The sequence below is a fragment of the Octopus sinensis genome, linkage group LG24 (assembly GCF_006345805.1).
Source record: "Octopus sinensis linkage group LG24, ASM634580v1, whole genome shotgun sequence".
Lineage (NCBI taxonomy): Eukaryota > Metazoa > Mollusca > Cephalopoda > Octopoda > Octopodidae > Octopus > Octopus sinensis.
In genome coordinates, this window is record NC_043020.1 from 2,590,917 (window position 1) to 2,614,345 (window position 23,429).

The 23,429-nt window shown below is 38.9% G+C and overlaps 1 protein-coding gene across 1 annotated transcript in view; it reads right to left on the bottom strand.

The window, feature by feature from the left end:
• The window catches only part of LOC115224043 (integrator complex subunit 13), a 417,069-nt gene extending 394,283 nt beyond the window's left edge, over positions 1-22,786 (bottom strand). The window contains exons 1-4 of the mRNA XM_036513075.1: positions 22,401-22,786; positions 20,476-20,541; positions 17,369-17,571; positions 15,549-15,629 (exon numbers count right to left, since the gene is read on the bottom strand). Of these exons, the coding sequence (XP_036368968.1) occupies positions 15,549-15,629; positions 17,369-17,571; positions 20,476-20,541; positions 22,401-22,622 (572 nt within the window). The 5' untranslated portion in view covers positions 22,623-22,786. The remainder of the gene's footprint in view (positions 1-15,548; positions 15,630-17,368; positions 17,572-20,475; positions 20,542-22,400) is intronic.
• Between the last annotated feature and the right edge of the window lie 643 nt (positions 22,787-23,429).

Here is a 23,429-nt window from a genome sequence, read left to right on the forward strand (position 1 = left end):
TAGTCTGTGTGAAAACTACCCTTGGTGATCCAATTGTCCTTTATGAGACAATGACACGCAATGATACGCAAAATATTCGGTCAAAATAATTTTTTAAAAAAGTTGAACAAATCAAGAAAAAAGAAAGAAGGTGCCAAGAGGACATCAACAACAATGTCTCCTTCAAGCTGTCTTCCATTTTTATAACAGGTTATCTACAATGCAAGATGCATTTTGCCCTCAACACAAAATATATGAAACCCCAACAACACAAGAAATATTACACTTCAATACAAGATGCATTATGCCCTCAATACAAGTCACATTGTCCCCTCAACACAAGACACATTGTCCCCTCAACACAAGACACATTGTCCCCTCAACACAAGACACATTGTCCCCTCAACACAAGACACATTGTCCCCTCAACACAAGACACATTGTCCCCTCGAAACAAAGTATATTCTGACCTCAACATTTTTGCCACTTAATGGACTAATTTTCAGAGGACATTTATTTTGAAAAGACCAAACATACAACTGGTCCCTATCACTATTTTGAACTTAATCCTTCGACATTTACACAGGCCATATCTGATCCAAATATTCTACCTGTTTTATGTTCAAACTGACCAGATTTGGCCTCTTACACCTACCCGACAATGTCATTCTAAAAATAAACAATCAATCGTCAAAATGTTGAAGTTACGAGATAAAGCAGGATTAATTCAAAACAATGTGAACAGATAAGCATTTCAATTGACAAAATAATCCGCTAATAATGCTAATGAGTTAAAAAAAAAACATGCTTTACAAGTTAATAACGATCTCGTTAAAGACGTTGAATTGAATTTGGTGAAGTTATTGACCTGGCCATGGATTAGAAGGTCAACAAGTATGGATGACCAAAGGAGTGTAAGGGTCAGATTTGATTTCATGACAGGGGCTTCATGAAGCCATGTGCTCGCAGACTGTTTGCAGCACAACACATCCAAGCAATTAAGTACAATCTCAAATCGGACAGCACTGTTCTAAAACACCAGTCAAATGTGTGTAATACACTATTATATACAGCATGTGTGTGTATAAAGCATACAGCCTTGTTTACCACTGATTCATTCGGCATTGATCTGAATAACACGGTATGCTCAATTGTGAAGGGAACCATGTTACACTCATCAAGGGTCAATCTGTGAGAAAACAGGTCAGTTATGAGGGGAAGATTTTGTTTTTAACCACAAAAAAAGACATACCCCAGTAATGACCCAGAATGCACTGATTATAGCTTGTTCTTATACAACCATGCTGTGAGGAGGCTGTGTACTTTTTTATACAAATTTTCATACAGACATAAACCCACCAACATGGGACTTGTAGAGAGGAAAACACGTCTCAAGAAACGGCACAGAAGTGTTTTCTCTGCAGGGAAAGGTGAAGACAGACAAGAAAATACATGAGAGTGGAAGCTTCACAGCTGTGGGGCGTGGGTTTGGTACCATATTTATTCCAATATGAGGGCATCTGATCCTAACAAATGATGTAGACAAGCGTGTTCCCTACAGAAGTCTTTTCTCTACAGGAAAACACAAAGATGACCAAGAAAATAAATGATGGTCTGAGCTTCACAGCTGTGTGAGCCACACATTTTATGTCAATGAATCTACCATTTGTTCCATTTACCAAGTGAGTGGAGGTGATTCATTTATCACTGATTCATTTATCACTGTGTAACATGATTTTTGTCCTTGGGTAGCAACTGTTATTTCCTCTTTGCTTACCCCTAGAAAGCATGAACAATGCCTAATATTTCCTTCAAACTTTGCTTTTATTCAAACCCCAAAGAATCCCTCTCAACACATGGTTATGATGCTCCCCCAGTACTCTTGCACATGATCAGAGATGCACATCGTGTCAGCCACTAAGGGACAAGCTCAACTGGTCAAGGTCAAACAACTGACAAGCAAATCTGTGGTATTGAGCAGAACATTTGCTATAATGATATTTCTGCTTCAGCCACTCAGCACTGAATCTTTTTGAAATGTAATGGAAAATAGGTCAGTTTCAAAACATTGATGTCCAGATCCCAAAAGCAAAGTTTGAAGGGAATAGCAGTCCTTTCCTTTGATTTCTAGACAGAAGCAAATAGGAAATAACATTTACTGACCAAAGACAAGAAGACAGTGTTATCAGGGCTTTTTTTTGTTGTTTTTTAACCAAACTCTCATGACAAATGAGGATAGAGGTACCCTATTATATATAACATGTGTATAATACACTATTGTATAAAATGTGTATATAACATACTATCATACACAATGTGTGTGAATAAGAATCTATATATATATATATATATATATATATATATATATGAAATATATTTCAGAGTGTATACAACTTGCTAAAGTGTATAAGCTTGCATGTGTGTGCATGTGTGCCTGAGTGTGTGTGTGTGTGTGTGTGTGTGTGTGTGTGTATCTAAGCATTAAATATTTGTACGTATATTACATAGATATGGACATGTATGAAAATATACGTAACAAACTCAGAACTATTACTGCAATAACGACCACCACCACCAAATGACAACAAGTATAAAATTTAAAGAATTTGGGATTTTTTATACAAATAAAGATTTCCCTCACACACCCCACCCACCCCACACTTTTTTGTAAATCCTTAAAAATGTTTTAGCCCAAAGGCCGCGACCATGCTGGGGCACAATAATTATTGTACGAACGTAACTGGTGGTGGTACTTGGAAGTTCCAGAAACAGAAGGTCAACCAGCGACCTGACTTGACACACAATCAAAATATGACCACCACCACCAACAACAACAACAACACTCTACAAGATATAACAGAGCGGAATAAACTAATAGCATAATTAAAAAAAAATAAATAAATATTATTAAATAAAATTTGTTGCAAAAAAATTTTAATATTTCAAAAAAAAAAAACATAATAAAGCCAATAGTTGAAAAAAATAAAAAGTTTAAATAAAACGGATTTGCCTCCTTCATTTAAATAACGGTAATTGTTTATCTTTTATTTATTTCAGTCACTGGATTGCAGCCATGCTGGAGCATTTCCTCAAAGGGTTTAGTCAAACAAATTGACCCTAGTATTTATTTTAAGTCTGAATCTCTTGTCATACCGTTCCACCCATGCCAGCATGGAAGACAAATGTTAAACGATGACGACGATGATGATGATAAGGTACCCAAAAGTAACTAGAAACACTCTCTGAGGGACAAGCCCGTTGTAGTTCAGATTTCCACCACTGGAAGTCACTTGATGCAAGCCTCAGGCATCAGTCTGCTGACCGGTGGTGACCAGTGGAGTCGTACTGCCGATGTAGTGCATCTTTTTGTAATGCTTATCAGCCGAAACCTTGTGTTAACAACAAACAAGATGAGGACAAATATCTGTCAAATGTAAATAATGTAAATAATCTATTTAACATCCTGTTTTTTTTTTTTGTTTTTTTTTACTTGTTCAGTCATTTTTTGACTGCGGCCATGCTGGAGTACCGCCTTTAGTCGAGCAAATCGACCCCGGGACTTATTCTTTTTGTAAGCCCAGTACTTATTCTATCGGTCTCTTTTGCTGAACCGCTAAGTGACGGGGACGTAAACTCGTCCCAGCATCGGTTTGTCAAGCAATGCTAGGGGGCAAAACACAGACACACAAACACACACACACACATACATATTAATATATATATTTTGTAGACGGAAAATGAAAGAAGCCTGTCGTATATATATATATATATATATATATATATACAACAGGCTTCTTTCAGTTTCCGTCTACAAAATCCACTCACAAGGCATTGGTCAGCGGGGCTATAGCACAAGACACTTGCCCAAGGTGCTACACAGTGGGACTGAACCCGGAACCATGTGGTTGGTTAGCAAGCTACTTACCACACAGCCACTCCTGCACCTATAAATATGGTAATAGAAATAAATAAAATATTTCTATGTCAAGGCAGCTTTGACAGTTTCCCAGTTACTGTTACTACTCAGCGGAGGTTCTATTTTCACTTAATAATTAATAGCTTTCATTAAACATATGGCATTAAGGGGACAAACTAACGAAATGGTCATTAACCAGAACACCTTTGATCATGAGTCTACTTAATTAGGAATGAGCTGGAATTAAAATTAAAATCAACAATCTATCACCTGGTTTAACTATTTTGTTACCAAATTTCTATTGAACCACAAATCTGCCTTGCTTCGACTCATTCTTGAAAATAATGAAGAATTTTATAATTGATGTTTGGAACATAAATCCAATGGAAAATGCGATAGAAAGGGTTTCGTTTAGACCACTTTAACCGTTTTGTTACCATAGGCGTAGAAGTGGCTGTGTAGTAAGTAGCTTGCTTACCAACCACATGGTTCCAGGTTCAGTCCTACTGCGTGGCACCTTGGGCAAGTGTCTTCTACTATAGTCTCGGGCTGACCAAAGCCTTGTGAGTGAATTTGGTAGACAGAAACTGAAAGAAGCCCGTCGTATATATGTATATACATATATGTGTGTGTGTGTTTGTATGTCTGTGTTTACCCCCCCCCCCCCACATCGCTTGACAACCGATGCTGGTGTGTTTACGGCCCCGTAACTTAGCTGTTTGGCAAAAGAGACTGATAGAATAAGTACTAGGCTTCCAAAGAATAAGTCCTGTGGTCGATTTGCTCGACTAAAGGCGGTGCTCCAGCATGGCCGCAGTCAAATGACTGGAACAAGAGAGTATATTTCTCTTGAAAAACACCATCTTGGTTTTTTATTTTGAAAAACAATGAGGAGTTTAATAAAATGAATTTGTTGTTATTAGATTGATGCTGGAACATAAAATTGAAACCTTGATGCAAGGTTTTGATTCTGTCAGTGGTTCTCAGCCAGGGTCCGTATAAGATTTTGGGGGAGCTATTATGCAAGCAAAATAGTAAATTGGAAATCCAAGGTAGTATTTTAAGGGTCCATGGAAAAAATTTTGCTTTTAGATGTATTTATTGCAAGAAACAGGTCTCAGCTTCTTTCTCTAATGTTTTGCAAAGTTCAAATTACACAAACAAAGGTTTGAAGAACAAAATATTGAAAGAAAGGATCTGTGAAACTAGTTTTTTTAAACAGTCAGCGCCGCACTGACTGGCATCCGTGTAGGTGACACGTAAAAGCACCAACCGATCGTGGCCGTTTGCCAGCCTCCCCTGGCACGTAAAAAGCACCATCCAAACGTGACCGATACCAGCACTGCCTTCACTGGCTTCTGTGCCAGTGGCACGTAAAAAGCACCAACCGATCGTAGCAATTTGCCAGCCTGCTCTGGCCCCTGTGCCGGTAACACGTAAAAAGCACCCACTACACTCACGGAGTGGTTGGTGTTAGGAAGGGCATCCAGCTGTAGAAACACTGCCAGATCAGACTGGAGCCTGGTGCAGCCTCCATGGCTTACCAGACCCCGGTCGAACCATCCGACCCATGCTAGCATGGAAAACAGACGTTAAACGATGATAATGATGATGATGATGAGCGAATGGCTATCAGGGTCCACCAGAATGAAATAGTAATGAAAGGGGTCCACAAATAAGAAAAAAAAATGTTGAAAACCGCTGAATTAAATCAATTTAAAAGAGGAAGTTAGTATCATAAAACTAGCAGCAATCTCAGGTGAGTTAGTGTCAAAAAGGGGTTAAGATCACTTCCTGATCTTTGGGTGCCAGAAACCAATAAAATAAATCTGCCATTATTAAGTTGGCGTTTGGAACATAAATTAAATGGAAATTTCAAGAGAAGGATTAAGTTTCAATCACTTTCAAAGAGAAAGTTTCTATCACAGAATCAGGGTTGGTCTCAGGTGAGTAAGTATTTACAGGGTTACCAACATCACTGTTTGACATTCAGATGCCTTTAACAAGGTTTGTTTTATTGCAGGGGTTCTCAACCAGATTCCAAATCGACCCTTGGGGTCAATATAATATTTTTTGTTTTTAAAATTTTTGTGCAATAAATTCGTTTTATTCCACAAAACACAAAATATTTTAATGATTTTTTTTTTAATACAATTCCTAGTAACTGATTATAAAAATATCTTTTACTGGTTTCAGTTATTAGACTGGCCATGTTGGAGCACTGCCTTGAGGAATTTAAGTCGAACAAATCAACCCCAGTACTTTTTAAAGTTTGATACTTTGTTTATTGATTTCTTTTGCTGAACTGCTAAGTTATGGAGACATAAACACACCAACACTGGCTGTTCAGTGGTGCTGGAGAACAAATACAAAAGACACACACACACACACACAGATATATATATATATATTCTTTTATTCTTTTACTTGTTTCAGTCATTTGACTACGGCCATGCTGGAGCACTGCCTTTAGTCGAGCAAAGTGACCTCAGGACTTATTCTTTGTAAGCCTAGCACTTATTCTATTAGTCTCTTTTACCGAACTGCTAGGTTACGGGGATGTAAACACACCAGCATCAGTTGTCAAGCGATGATGGGGGGGACAAACACAGACACACAAATACATACACATATGGGTATGCGTATGTATGTGTGTGTTTTTGTCCTTCCACCATTGCTTGACAACCGATGCTGGTGTGTTTACGTCCCTGTAACTTAGCAGTTCAGCAAAAGAGACTGATAGAATAAGTACTAAGGGCTTACAAAGAATAAGTCCTGGGGAGGGGGGTCAATTTCTTTGACTAAAACCCTTTAAGACGTTGTTCCAGCATGGCCGCAGTGAAATGACTGAAACAGGTAAAAGAATAAAAGAAATCCCAGCCATTGATGGAACTCGTTTACGGCTGAGTGAAGTGGATGCAGCAGGTTCTGCTCAATGCACCGTGTCGTCTTGGGATGCAATCCATGATCCACTACGCCACCACCACCACCACCACCACCACTCAACCACACAGCTACGACAACTACTAAGATCTATAAATGCTGCAGTTAACAGAATCAAAACCTGGGGTTTTGGGTTTTTTTGTTTATTTTTTGTGGTTTTGGTTTTGGTTTTGTCAGGATTAGCAGAAGAATTGTGTCAGTTAGGAAAGGAAAAACGGTATTTCTGACTGTAAAATGCTGATGTGAAAGAGTTAAAAGTAAAGTGGAGGAGGAGGAGGAAGAGGAGGAAGAGGAGGAGGAGGGAGAAAGAAGGGGAGGAGGAGAGAGAAAGAAGGGGAGGAGGAGAGAGAAAGAAGGGGAGGAGGAGAGAGAAAGAAGGGGAGGAGGAGAGAGAAAGAAGGGGAGGAGGGGAGAGAGAAAGGGGAGGAGGGAGAAAGAAGAGAAGGAGGGGGAGAAAGAGGAGAAGGAGGAGGGAGAAAGAAGAAGAGGAGGAGAAGGAGAAAGAAGAGAAGGATGGAGAAAAAAGAGAAGGGAAAGAGAAGGAGGAGGAGGGAGAAAGAAGAGGAGGAGGATGGAGAAAGAAGAGGAGGATGGAGGGAGAGAAGGAAGCAGAATGGAGAATGATGGAGATGATGGAGGAAGAGGATGATGGAGGTGGCGGAGAGGACAGGGAGGGGGGGAGGGAGGGGGAAATGGCACCGAAAATAGAGAGAGAGAGAGAGAGAGAGAGAGAGAGAGGAAAGACTGACACTGTCATGTTTCTAAATGATTGCACAGCAGAGAGAAGGTAGGTGGGTGGGTAGGAAGGGGACGTGTGTGTGTGTGTTTGTGTGTGTGTGTGTTTGTGTGTAGGTGCATTCGCCCTTCATGTGTATGGCTATATTTGTGTGTGTGTGTGTGTGTGTTTGAGTAGCTTATTATCATCTGATCATTGTGTGTGTATATGCTTGAGTATGTGTGTGTGTGTGCTTATTTACATATGCATGTGTGCTTGCATGTACATATGTGCGAGCATTGTGTGTATAAGTGTGCCTACATATCATTCTCTCTCTGTATATAGGTGTGTGTGTATATATATATATATATATATATATATATATATATATACATATATACACACACACACACACACACACACGAATCATGTGGAGCTGAGTAAACTATCACGATATATAAATACATACATATGCATGTGCATGTATGTATATATATGTGTATATATATATATATGTGTACGTGTGTGTGTGTCTGTATATGTGTGTGTGTATATATATGTGTGTGTATATGTGTGTGTGTATATATAAACATATATGTGTATGTGTGTGTGTGTGTATACTATATATATATATATATATTATATATAAATATATATGATACATATATAAAATATTTATATACACATAGTCCTTTTATTTTCCTGTACATTATTATTATTATTATTATTATTATTATTATTATCGTTAATGACAAAGTCTTCAACCAGAGCTGGATGTCACAGAACAGAACATCAAACAATGACAATTATAATCCACAGCTTCAAGTTTTGGAATTACGGGTGGGTTATCTTTGACCTTCATGGTACCCCATTAAGAAATGTCATATTAACAAACATGTACAACGTTGAAATCTGCCAGTTTCTGGTTAGCTTTTAAATCTTTCTGAATATGAAATACATTGGAAAGATGGCAGGTGAGTGGGGTGGTGGATGGGTGGGTGGTGGAAACTTGGTTGGGGTGGATAGCAGATTCTTGGAGACTGGCAACAGAGTATTGGGTGGAAGGTAGAATTTTGGTGCAGCAGGTAACTAGTAAAATCTTGGCAGAGATGTATTCTAACATTTTGGTAAATGATTGACAGAATTTTGTCAGGCAGATGACACACTCTTAGCAGGGGTGGTCTGCGAAACCATGGCAAGATTTTGGTGGGTGGCTAGAAGAATCTTAGCAGGATGTTTGACAAAGTTTTAGCAAAATCTTAGCAGGTGTACATGGTAATATATTGGATGATGGTTCACAGAATCTTGGCAGAAGTGGATAAAGAAACCTTGACAGTGGCTGGCTGAATCTTAAAAGAGGTGCATGACAGAATCTTGGTGGAAAATTGGGTTATTGGTTGATGGGAGGTGACTTGTAGAAACTTCAAGGGTAAAAGAATATGGATAGGGAGATGGAAGAATTTTGACTATCTTTGGTGGTGCTTGGTGTGGAATATTAGCATGAAGGTGACTTAGTGGTTGGGGCTGACAATCGTGAATTGTGTCCTTGAGCAAGACACTTTACTTCACATTACTCCAGTCCATTCAGCTGGCAAAAATTAATTGTACCTGTATTTCAAAGGGCCAGCATTGTCACATTCAGTGTCATGCAGGTAGACTGGACTCTGACCCCTTGGCCACTTATGCCCACCTCAAAGTTTTAATACTGAATAAAGTTACCCATCATTCTCTGCTCCTAGTATCTTTCTTTCTCTCTTTCTCTCTCTCTCTTTCTCTTTCTCTCTCTCTTTCTCTTTCTCTCTCTCTCTTTCTCTTTCTCTCTCTCTCTTTCTCTGTTCTTTTCTATTTTTCCTAATTCTCCTTGTTTATACTTTCTCTTTCTCCTTTCTGTCTTTTCTCTCTCATCCTCTCTCCCCCACACTCTCACTCACCTTCTCTCTCCCTCTCTTCCCCTCATCTTTCTCACTCACTTTCTCTCTCCCCCTCTCTTTCACTTTCTCTCTCCCCACCCCCTCTCCCTCTCCCAAAACAAACACATGGAGATGTTAGAGGTTTAATTAAACACCCATGTCCGATTTAATGAATTCTCTGCGATTGTCCTTCAACTCATTAATTAAAAACTTTCCCGTTGCCCACAAATACTTTCACGACATTCACTTTTGGCAAACGTTATAACCAGGGCCCAACTCACAAAACCCCCCACACTCTGTTTCACACAGTTTTATGGATGGGGGTCCATCCCCACAGATTCAAACTCTGATTAAAAGTGTTCAGTGAAATAATTCATTCATTGATGCCTTGTGGTTGTCGTTGAGGATTAATTGCCTAAATTACCTCCTTCGTTAATTATGAGCTTCATCAAGACTCGTGTATCTGGTGGAGACATTCTCACACACACATATACACACACACACACACATATATATATATATACACACACACATATATATATAAACACACATATATATATACACACACACACATAGTCAATACAACAAACAAAATACTAAAACAACACCAGAAACAACAAAGCAAAACAAATACTCTCTTTTACTCTTTTACTTGTTTCAGTCATTTGACTGCGGCCATGCTGGAGCACCGCCTTTAGTCGAGCAAATCGACCCCGGGACTTATTCTTTGTAAGCCCAGTACTTATTCTATCGGTCTCTTTTGCCGAACCGCTAAGTGACGGGAACGTAAACACACCAGCATTGGTTGTCAAGCAATGCTAGGGGGACAAACACACACACACAAACACACACATACATACATATATATATATATATACATATATACGACAGACTACTTTCAGTTTCCGTCTACCAAATCCACTCACAAGGCATTGGTCGGCCCGAGGCTATAGTAGAAGACACTTGCCCAAGATGCCACGCAGTGGGACTGAACCCGGAACCATGTGGTTGGTTAGCAAGCTACTTACCACACAGTCACTCCTGCGCCTGTTAATTTTTTTTTTACGAACATGATTCTACAATATCTTGAAAGAGAAATACAATGCTGGACACGTGGCAAGTGGGGGTAGGGATGGGAATCGGGTGGGGGGGGCGAATGGTGCAAGAGAAACTCATTTAAAAACTGTTGAAAATAAGAAGAAAAATAATAATAAAAATAACAGATTTAATTCCAAGAGAACAAAGAGACTGAAGAAGCCCAAAAAAGGTGAGGTGGGGGAATCAAGCAGCAGAAGATGGAGGAGGAGGGAGAGCAAGGGACCACACCCCCTCAGAACAAATGAAGTAACTACTACAGGGAGAGTGTTGTTGGCCATTCTCCAGGGTGACCCAGCCTCTCAGTCATGACCATAGGGGTACAACTGAACACACCCTTTATTCTGGGGTGTGCTGCCGTTGCTCCTTCCCCCTCCATCTTCTACAGCTTAACATTCTTCCCACCTTTTATTTTTCTTTTAATTTTGTTTCTTTAATTCCTTGTAATAATTAAATTGTGAAAAATAATAAATTAGAAAATAAAATTTTTTAAAAATGAAATATATTGCAACTTACCTGTTTCATCTTCATTTTCCTTTTCTTCTTTTTGTTCATCTTCATGTCCTCCGTAGTAGTAGTAGTAGTAGTAGTAGTAGTAGTAGTAGTAGTAGTAGTGGCTTTTGCAGAATAATCCAGGTCAGCCCTGATTTGAGTTGGTCAATGGCATGTAGGCAGACTGCTAAATACAATGTGGTACAATCCAATCTGCACCAGCACCATGCCTTACAACAAGGTTTAAAACTCCAAGATGCAGTATGGGTGGTGGTGCAATGCAGTAAATCTTGCCATGTTGAGAGTTTTCTCCAGTATCCAGTTTGTTTCTGCATACCAAGAGGGCCTCATGGTGGCCACAACAGAAACAAGAACAACACAGTAGTAGTAGTAGTAATAGTAGTAGTAGTAGCAGCAGCAGTAGTAGTAGTGCTGCTGCTGATAATGTCATTGGTGACGAATGTAGTAGTAGTAGTAGTAGTAGTAGTAGTAGTAGTATCCTCAGCAGCAGCAACTGCAGCCAGTATCCAAAGACAAGCGTTGATGACAAGATGAAGATCCATAGAGTTTCCAAAAATAGGCAACATGAATTAAAGCTTATTGTCAGGAAGCGGGCTCCAGAGAGAAAGAACAAAGTTAAGTCCCTTGTATAAGGTATAAGGGTTAGAAAAGTCAGGAGTTCAATTCCTTGAATGAGATTTATGTTTAGAGTTGACTTGTATTCCCTCCAACTCCACTTCACATCACCTTATAATGCAATATTGTCCATCAAATGGAAGCATTTCAGCAATTGTTCAAGTTAAACTTTGTAAAAAAAAAAAAAATGATGAGAAAAACTCAAAACAAACACAAGAGTACAGAAATGTCATTTTCTCCTTGAAAAGATGTACCTCCATGCAGAAGTCCTGCTCCTTGGAATATACATGCACTCAGAACTTCCACCTAAGTGTATGAGATATTTTGGCACTGCCATTTCGAAGCTGCTTATATCTGGTGTCGCCAAATCAATGCCAACATACATACATGTATATATGTATGCATGTATGTATGCGTATTGAATAGGCTTAAAATGGTGAATGTTTACACTTGTCAGCCTTCATTATTATACAAAAACAAAAAACTGAATAGACATGTACTGTACTGTCAAATTTTTGCTGTTTTGGTGAGTTAAGCCACCGTATTTACATATACACACACACACAGTGAAAGAGACAGACAGATAGACAGACACATATACACATATTATACACCTATATACATGTAGATAGATAGATAAATAGATTTCTTTATTGGTCACTCAAGGCTGAACACAGAAGGGACAAAATACAAAGTAGAGCTTTTCTTTTTGGGAAGAAGAGAAAGAAAAATAAGGGTCGAATTCCGATCAAAAGGGATCGTGAAAAGAAAAAAAAAAAATTGATAGATAGATAGATAGATAGATAGATAGATAGATAGATAGACAGACAATGTATGAGATACATACATATATATCTATAAATATATATATATATATACATACATGCATACACACACATAATACATACACTCACACATATATATACATATACATGACGTTGCACATGTTAACACATACAATTAATCATAAATATTAAATATAATTTAAACATAAATACAAAATAAAAACAAAAAGAGAAGCAAAAAGCACAAAATTCCCTAATGATAAGGTCCACATAATATCTCAAACAAACAAAATTATTTTCACACAATTTCTAAAATTTAACCTTAAATTCAGAAACACTACAACAGAAAGTGTCCTGTTTTAATTAAGTTGTAATCAAAAAATTAATTCAGGAATATAAAATGTATTTAAATATACAAATGACACATTTTCATTTGCATGTAGAAAATATATGCACAAAATAAATTTTTTGAAAAATGCGTTTTTTTGAGTTTTTTTCCGAAATATGAAACCAGGGTAATTGAATAAAATTTACATAGCAATTAAAATTCTTTTCAATTAAAAAGCATTCCACATGGAAATGCATGAAAACGTACATACATAATATATACATACATACAGATATATATATATATATATATATATATATATATACACATACATATGCATACATATTCATACATACATATATATATATACATAAATATATATATATAAAAGGCAGGATGTGTGTGTGTGTACGTGAATGTAGTTTATGCACATCCACAAATTAGCACGCATGTCGCTCATATTTTAGGAGGACATTCATCACGACCCTAGCTGTATTTTCGTCAAATTATTTTCCCCCAAGGCACCCGCAAATAGTGGTAAATAATTTTGAGCCATAATTTCTAACAATTTTCAAGTCAGAGAAATACACAATCATATGCAAATATGAATTAAGTCCCCCTCTAGTGACGATGTAAAGCGAGAGAGAGAGAGAGATAACAGATTTTTAAAATTTCATCTTTTTAGTGAATCATTGACAGACAGGGGTTATTATGTATGTATGTATGTGTGAATGGCTTCAGTCACACACACACACACAAGCATGTATGCGTACAAAACACATGTATGCAATGTGTGTGTGTTGCCCGTATATATATGTGTATATATATATGTGCTCCCATTGCGACACTTATACTGCAGAAGTGGGTTGGGTATGAAAACCAACTTTAAAGTATAAATATAGATGTTTTTAAATCACCAATGTTCAGTTAAGTCCTATTTGGGGTGAAAAATCAAAGAACTTGATTAGCTTAATAATCCTAACTTAATCCCGAGCAAAGCTGGGCAATACTGCTAGTATATATATCGCTCTTTACTCTTTTACTTGTTTCGGTCATTTGACTGCGGCCATGCTGGAGCACCGCCTTTAATCAAGCAAATCAACCCCGGGACTTATTCTTTGTAAGCCCAGTACTTATTCTATCGGTCTCTTTTGCCGAACTGCTAAGTTACGGGGACGTAAACACACCAGCATCAGTTGTCAAGCAATGCTAGGGGGACAAACACAGACACGCAAACACACACATACATATATATATACATATATACGACAGGCTTCTTTCAGTTTCCATCTACCAAATCCACTCACAAGGCATTGGTCGGCCCGGGGCTATAGCAGAAGACACTTGCCCAAGATGCCACGCAGTGGGACTGAACCCGGAACCATGTGGTTGGTTAGCAAGCTACTTACCACACAGTCACTCCTGCGCCTATATGTATATATATATATATATATATATATATATATATATATATACAGTTATCTAATTAGATAAGTGTGTCACACATAATGTGGAGTACTGAATGATTTTGAAACTACTAGTAACATGAACTGTCTCTTATATGCTTGTAAAAAAATAAAAATTAACTCTATATTCATTATATTGAGTACTCTTCTCTTTTTCTTGCCTTGATCACAAGTTCTCTCTCTCTCTCTTTCTATATATATATATATACACACACATACATACATACACATGTATGTGTCTGTGTGTGCACCAGCAATATTATGGATACAACCATCATTTTGGGTGCTGAAACCAACACAAAAAGTTAAGCAGAATACCCATAAAATATTTGAATTATTATATTAGGCAGTGTCAAATGAATAGTAACGTACAATCTTAAACCATCATAAAAATTTCTGAGGAAAAGGAAAAAGTACAGCAACAAAATAAACATGTTATGTTTAACATGGATAAAAATTTAGTTGATGGAAACTGCCGAATTTTTTTATGCCTTTTACCATAACATTTCACTTAGATCCGTTGATGGTGAAAAAGATGGGTTCCACTATATACCGACCTGAGAAGCTAATAATATATTATATAATATACTTATTTTATATGGATATTAAAAAATTCTTATAAGAGAAAATATATATAATATGTATACATGTGTATAAAATATAATCAAAAAAATTTGTACACAATCTTTATATACAATCTTTGTGCACAGTTATTTTTATAAAAAATATGTTACCAAATATATACATACATATATATATATATATATATATATATATATATATTTCGATACATTGATATGACAAAATATATATATATAGCCACAGATATTTGCTGTAGAATGTAAAAACAGAAATTCCCAAAAGAATATTGTTTCAAAGGATTATGAGCACTTGACCAAATCCTGTGGTTTAACACAATAATGCAATGATGTAGTGTCCATCATCCATGCACACTGGATCATTGTATCAGAAAAATGAACATATATTATCACACACCAAGAGAGAATGAAAAAATATCACACAGTGAACAGCAAGTATAAACGTCAGACAAATAAGATATCTCAACATCATAGAAGATATCACCTGAAATATGAATGAGTTATACTTTATAGACACATTAGGGACCTACCTAGGAAACCTGTATAAATTACTGGCTCACCAGCCCTTAAGACATCCAACAAGGGACTTACTTTCAGCACTTTAGGTTTCCATTTTTGTAACTAATTTTAAATGATTTAATGAGTGTGTGTGTGTGTGTGTTTATGGGATGTTGGCATACTTACGTGTCTGTTTGGGCAGCCAGTTTGTTGTGATGCATCAGAGCGTCCATCAAGCACCCTTCCAATGTCCGAATGTGGCCTTCACTAAATATTGTGAGAAAAGAGAGAAAAAAAGAGAAAAAGCAAGAATTAATAAAAACTCAACCTTGGGACCAAGAAAATAGAACATCATCATCATCATTTAACATCCGTTTTCCGTGCTGGCATGGGTTGGACGGTTTGACTGAAAACTGGTAGGCCAAGGAACTGCACCAGGTTCCAGTCTGATTTGGCATGGCTTATATGTCATGGTGGTGCCCCAGCATGGCCAAAGTCTAATGATACAAACAAATTAGACTGAGTCCATGCTGGAGCACTGCCTTGAATTTTTCGTCAAATGAATCGATCCCAGAGCCTATTTGTTTAAGCCTGATACTTATTCTGTCAGTCTCTTTGGCCAACTGTTAAGCTATAGGGACGTAAACACACTAACACTGGTTATCAAGTGATGACAGGGCAACAAACACAGGCATAAAAACACACACATACATATATATATATATGCATGGCACGTTCTGTGCCAGTGGCACGTAAAAAGCACCAACCGTATGTGGCCGATGCCAGTGCCGCCTTGACTGGCTTCCGTGCCGGTGGCACGTAAAAAGCACCATCCGTACGTGGTCGATGCCAGCGTCACCTTGACTGGCTTCCGTGCTGGTGGCACATAAAAAGCACCAACTGATCATGGCCGTTGCCAGCCTCCCCTGGCACCTGTGCCGGTGGCACGTAAAAAGCACCTGCTACACTCACGGGGTGGTTGGCGTTAGGAAGGGCATCCAGATGTAGAAACACTGCCAGATCAGACTGGAGCCTGGTGTAGCCTCCTGGCTTCCCAGACCCTGGTCGAACCATCCAACCCAAGCTAGCATGGAAAACGGACGTTAAACGATGATGATGATGATGATGATATATACATGTACATATAAAGGGTTTCTTTCGGTTTCTGTCTACCAAATCCACTCACAAGGCTTAAGTTGGTTTGAGGCTATACTAGAAGACACTTGCCCAAGGTACCACACAGTGGGACAGAACCCAGAACCATATGATCGAGAAGCTTCTTATCACAAAGATACGCCTGATAAAAAGATGCGTACACTCTACTGGTGATTTGAGAAACACCATTCTCTCAGCCGGTTTATCTGACATTAGAATGTCATTTTGGCAAGCCATTATTGTCCAGGGAACGGGATTAATAATGGGAAGGAAATAATCAAGGGACATAACTCTTTGATGATTATTTACGAGTTACGTCCCTTGAAATTTTTATTTTATTTTTGTAAGTTGGTAGGAGATAAAAGGAAGTTTCTTGAATAATGGAGTATAGGATAATGTGGTCTTAGCTAATGTTATACTTTTCAAAAGGAAGAAAGGTAGCTAAGTAAAGTCGTTAGCTTGACGTCTACTTCTCCAGCACAGCAAAGGAAAACAGAAGTCTCGGTCCCTCGTCTGTGAGACCTAACTTCTGAAGATCCTTTCTCACCACTTCATCCTACATCCTCCTGGGGCTATCCTTTCCATGTGTTCCTTCCAAAATCAGAGATTGGCACTTCCTTGATGCCCAACTCACTTGATGCAGGATGCAGAGGGTCTGGCACAGGACTGCCAACGATGGAGCACACTGGTGACCTGGTTGGCTTTACGCGCAATGACGCCTCTGGGACACCACTAAACTTAAGATGACCTCAGCCCCATCAAGCAAGCACATCTCGATTCAGCTGTCCTCATCCACGTGCATTATCTTATCAAAACAGAAAGAAAAGCAAAAGGTAATTAGCAAGTGTTACCTTTTGATGGCCGTTAAACATATGATTCTGCCTCGGTTCAGTACGTTGTGGCTGGTTTCAGAAAGGGACGTCCGTAACTCGTGCTGTATTTCACTGGGTTCGCAGAGAACTTCAATGGCAGTTGACAAACCATGCATCAGTTCGTATTCTTCTTCGCTTCCTCCAGCTCTGGCAGGACCGATACGAGCCAGTGACATCATCACCTGAAGAATACAAAACACAGAAGAATGAAAGAACAAATCAGATTTACAGGTTTCAGTATTATACTTTCATTAGTTTATTCCATCATCATCATCCGCTTTCCCTGCTGTCATGGGTTGGACGCTTTGACAGGAGCTGACCCAGGAAGAAGATTGCACCAGGCTTGTGTCTATTTTGGCATGAATTTTACAGCTGGATGCCCTTCAAAGTGGACTCAGTGCTTTTTATGAGGCACCAGTACAGGCATGGTCAGCTTTGGCATGGTTTCTATAGCTGGATGCCCTTCCTAATGCCAACCACTCCAAGAGTGTAGTGGGTGCCTTTTAGGTGCCACTGTCCACAACTACAATTTCACTTGACTCGATGAGTCTTCTCAAGCACAGCAAATTACCAAAGGTCTCGATCATTTGTCATCATCTCCATGAGACCCATCATTCAAAGACCAAGCTTCACCACCTCGTCCCATGTCTTCCTGGGCCTACCTCTACCACAGGTTCCCTTCACAGGTTCCATACACATCACATGAACATACCAGCACAGTCGTCCCTCTTGCACACCACATGTGATGCCTCTTATGCCCAATTCTTCTCTCAAAAACGCTTACATTCTGTCATATATGCCAGGCCTGGTCGGCGTTTGTGAGAGATGCAGCATTGAGGATGAAGCCAGCTCAACCCACCCTGCGTGAATGCTGTCTCAAGTCAAGTCAAGTCATACATGCATACTGACATTGCCCATCCATACTAGCTTCATTTCTTTCAATCCTTCGCATGTCCTCTGCAGTCACAGCCCATGTTTTACTGCCATGTAACATAGCTGCTCGCACACAGATTCATACAATCTGCCTGAGAGAGAGGCACTTTGTTGCTAACAAAGATAGAAGCTTTCTGAACTTTGCCCAGCCTACTCATATTCTAGCAGCTATGTTCTCGCAGCATCCACCTCCACTGCTGGTTTGGTCGCCTAGATAACAGAAGCTATCTACTACTTTTAAATACCCCCTGGTATTTGATAAAGTCTATTTTCCGTACATTTCTAATGATTATTGTACATATACATCTGCCATACACAAAGACTACTTTCTCTGGTAACATTCCTCTGATGTTGCTGCACCTCTTATGCGTCCATAGCTTGCACCGGGTACACTTTATGGAGTTTCTACCTACGCCTTTTCTACATATCAAGCAGGGCCACCTTCTTGAAGGGATCTGTGATTTGTCTGTTTTCCTACTTAGTAAGACTTTGGTCTTTGCTAGGTTAACTCTAAGGCCCTTTGATTCCAGACCTTCCTTCCACACCTGAAATTTCTTCTCTAGTTCTGGTAGTAATTCAGCTATAAAGAACAAGCTTATCAGCATAGAGGAACTCCCAGGGGTAGCCTGTCTTAAATTCCTTTGTTATTGCCAGGAGAACTATTATGAACAAGAGGGGGCAAGGACTGATCCTTGGTGAATCCCCAATAGTACACTGAATTCATTGCTTTACTTGTTGTCAACCCTCACCTTACTGACAGCAGCCCTGTACATGACTTGTACAGCACTCACCAAACACTCATCTATCTCTCTCTCTCTCTCTATATATATATATATATATATATATATATACACACATACATAAATGACAACAGATGGATAATGTGTCAATCCTCTACAGCTGTTCCAGTGAATTCTTAATTCAAAAACATTCAAAAGCCAACTGCTTGTACCACTTCATGGTCATAAGACAGCAATGGTCAGAGAATCATGAAGTGGTACAAGCAGTTAGCTTTTGAATGTTGTGATCCATGTATTCACCTGATGAAAACAGTTTTTTTCTAATGATGTAATGTCTCCATTAAGCAATTAAAAATGTGTTGGAAACAGCTGTAGTGGATTGACACATTATCCATCTGCTGTTATTTATGTATTTACCATTCACCTCTCTCAGAACCTGCTCCTTGTGTAAATTCAAAGTATATTCTGGACCATACACTTCCATTTCCTGGTTAGCCCCAGGGCTCATGATATACTCAGTCAATCGTATACATAATCTGAATATCTTTCCATCCGTACTTTGGTAATCCACGTAAGTATTCCCCTATTTTTGCTGTGTATGCATTTTATTTTTCAACACAACCCAGTGCCTTATAATTTAAATGCCTGATTCACTCAAATCCTAATCTATTATATATATATATATATATATACACACACACATACACACACAATGGACTTCTTTCAGTTTCTGTCTGCCATATCCACTCATTAGGCTTTGGTCAGTCCGAGGCTATAGTATAAGATACTCGCCCAAGGTGCCATGCAGTGGGACTGAACCTGAAACCATGTGGTTGGGAAGCAAGCTTCTTACCACACAGCCACACCTGCAGCTTAGTAATTAAGGTGAATGCATTGTATTAGTAGTTGTACTCGTTTAGGTCCCAGGTCAGCACTCATCCAGCAAACCTATGATTTAAAGCAATGGTTTTCAACCAGAGTTCATATAGCCCTTAGGGGCCCACATAAGATTTTGCTGTCAAAATTTATATGCAATAAATTGCTTATACATCGACAATACACAGAATATTGTTTTTATAGAATTCCTAATAATATTGAATTATAAAAATATAATTAGGAGGTTTTAGACATGAAAGAGGAACCAAAGGGGTCCATAGACAAAAAAATGGTTGAGGACCACAGATCTAAGTTGGTCTGTTATTGTTTTGTCGTTTAGTAGACTAAGGATTATATTCTTCCTTATTTAAGATGGAATTGTCTAATTTGAAGGAGATTTGGCTCCTATTTCTAGCAAGTTAAGTAACTGCACAGTAACTCACAGTGTTTCAGCGTACAGACTGCTGCTGCTGTGGCTCTACGATAACAGAAAGGGATGTTAATCAGTAAGTGGATGGATGTAAGTTCAAATCTTACCTGCTGCATTCCTTGGTCCTTCTGGGTCCATGTATTCAATGAGTGGACTCCACTGACAACACGGATCTGAAATTGCAAAGAGTAAAAAACATAAATATTCTCAGTGGCATCAGGTAAGAAGGACGGGTATTAACGGTTCACCAGTGGCTTCAGGAAGGGACGAAAGGAGCAAGCAAATATATCTCCCAAATAAAACAAATCATTCCATTTCATCTAGTTTCAGTTCACGAGCTGTGGCCATGCTGGGAGGGCCACTGCAAAAAGGGTGTGAATCTGAGAGGAGAATATGTTGAATAAAATCATAATTAACTGATCCTCCTGTCCTTTGTTTTACCCAAAGCCAGAAACCCCTTTATATATATACACACACACACAAGGGGGTGCTCGCTTTTGGTAAAAGAAAAAAATATATATATATTCTTAGCCAAAGAGAAACCATTTCACTCTCGGAGTAGTTGGCATTAGGAAGGGCATCCAGCCATAGAAACCAAGCCAAATCTGACTGGAGTCTGGTGCTGCCTTCCAGCTTGCCAGCCCTGGTCAAACCGTCCTACCCATGCCAGCTTGGACAACGGACGTTAAATGATGATGATAATGATGAAGATACTGATTCTTTTATTTGAGTGCGGCCATGCTGGGGCACTACCTTGAAGGGTTTTAGTCAAACAATTCAACCCCAGGGCTTATTCTTTGAGGACTAGTACTTATTCTATCTGTCGCTTTTTGCCGAACGGCTAGACTACGGGGACATATACACACCAGCATCGGTTATCAAAAATTTCGTACATACATATACGGCGGGCTTCTTTCGGTTTCCATCAACAAAATCCACTCACAAGGCTTTGTTCAACCTGAGGCTATAGTAGAAGACACTTGTCCAAGTGACCACGCAGTGGGACTGAATCCGGAACCATGTGGTTGGGAAGTGAGCCTCTTACCACACAGCCACCCTTACAATATTATCGACCCTCAGATGGACGAAAGGTAAAGTTAACTTCGACGGGACTTGAACTGAGAAGGTGAAAGGTCGTAGACTACAGATAGGCATTTTGTCCGAGTGACCCCCTGCCTGAATGGGAACCCAGTAAAGGGTCGTGCGAACCTATTTCTTTATTAACCACAAGGGGACAAACAAGGACAGACATAGGTATTAAGTTGATTACATCGACCCTAGTGCGTAACTGGTACTTAATTTATCGACCTCGAAAGGATGAAAAGTAAAGTCGACCTCGGCGGAATTTGAACTCAGAACGTAACGGCAGACGAAATACGGCTACGCATTTCGCCGGCGTGCTATCGGTTCTGCCAGCTCGCCGACCTCCAGACAAAAAAAGACTATAGCGTGAGGTAAGATGTTTGCTTCGCAACCACATGGTTCCGGGTTCAGTCCCACTGCGTGGCACCTTGGGCAAGTATTTTCCACTCTAGCCTCGGGCCGACCAAATACTTGTGTTAATTTGGTAGACTGAAAATATGTGTGTGCGTCTGTTTGTCCCCCACCGGCCTTGGTGTGTTTATATCCCCGTAACTTAACGGTTCGGCAAAGAGACCAATAAAATAAGAACAAGACTTTAAAATATTTGGCGATACTTCGGTATAAATACCCACGTGACTTTGTTTACATTTCTGAAGATAACAGAAACCCTTTTCTCCTACCCCTAACCCCACCCCATATATAAAAAAAAACAGTTTCTTGAAATGTTTCCGGTACTTATACCGAAGTTACGCCAAAGAGAGAAATACTGGGGTCGTTTGGTACGATAAAATTTTTTCAAGGCGCTGCTCCAGCATGGCAGCAGTCTAATAAGTTAAACAAGTAAAAAATTAAAAGATACAAGATGAAAAAAACAAATTCGAAAACACGTGTAAACAATAATAAAATAGATTTTGTAAGAGATGAAGAAGGAAATGTGTTTTGGTTTTACCAGTTTCTGTGTGGGGAAAATGTCGTAGACAATCCTTATGAATTCTATGACCGATTCCACACACGAAGTCCAAAGGGATTTGGTGATGGGAGCGGCGGGGATTAAGCCGGGGCTCTTCGATTTCGACAACACATCGTATTCGACGGTTTGTTTGGAAGATTGGGCAAAATAGGGGCTTCTGTCCAGGACAATTACCGTTTTGTGGGAGTTTGGGAACGACATTCCTACGCTTTGAACCCAAGTCCTTTTGTATACAAACACAGTAATATAGATATAAATATTTAAATCCAACGCGTTAATCTGTTAAAAATCAATCAGAGGAGTTCGATCGGTTTTTCTCTATTGATGAATATCCCGCCAGGGCGCCGGCATGACACCGCCGGTGCAGCAATGACGATTGTCTGCAGAGGCCAAGTAACACACTTTCACTTTTGACGTTACGGAAATTTTAGGCCTTCATATGAATTGATATACTTTCAGATTTTCTACTGAGCTTTCTCTTCATCTTAATTTAAAATTTAGTCAATTATTAAAACATGGTTCGGATCTTTTCGGTTTGAACGACAGTTTTTAAAATAATTTCTTTGTAACTAAACACTTTTAAACTTCGTATACAGGTAGAATGTGTTTATAAAACATCTTTTTCTCTTGGATTTATTGAGAAAATTCTATAGTTTGTAAGATATTTGTTGTTTGTTTTCTTCAATTTCTGCAATTTCAACCAATCAATGACGTCTATTGAGGTGAAAACATTCTGTGCCGTATAAATATGTCCCTCGTTTAAAAAACAAATTGGGTTTATTTACATTTCTGAAGAAAAAAAGATACCCTTCCCCTCACCCCTAACCCTAAAACAGATTGAAATGCAATAGATCGATACTAGGGTCATAATTATGGGTGACAATTTCATATGACACCACTAGAAAAAACTGCCGTTCAAACCGAAAAGATCCAAACATGGTTCTATTCAATTAGGCAGTATAATTAATTTAATATTTTTTTTCAAAGAAAAATTTAAAGCAAACATTG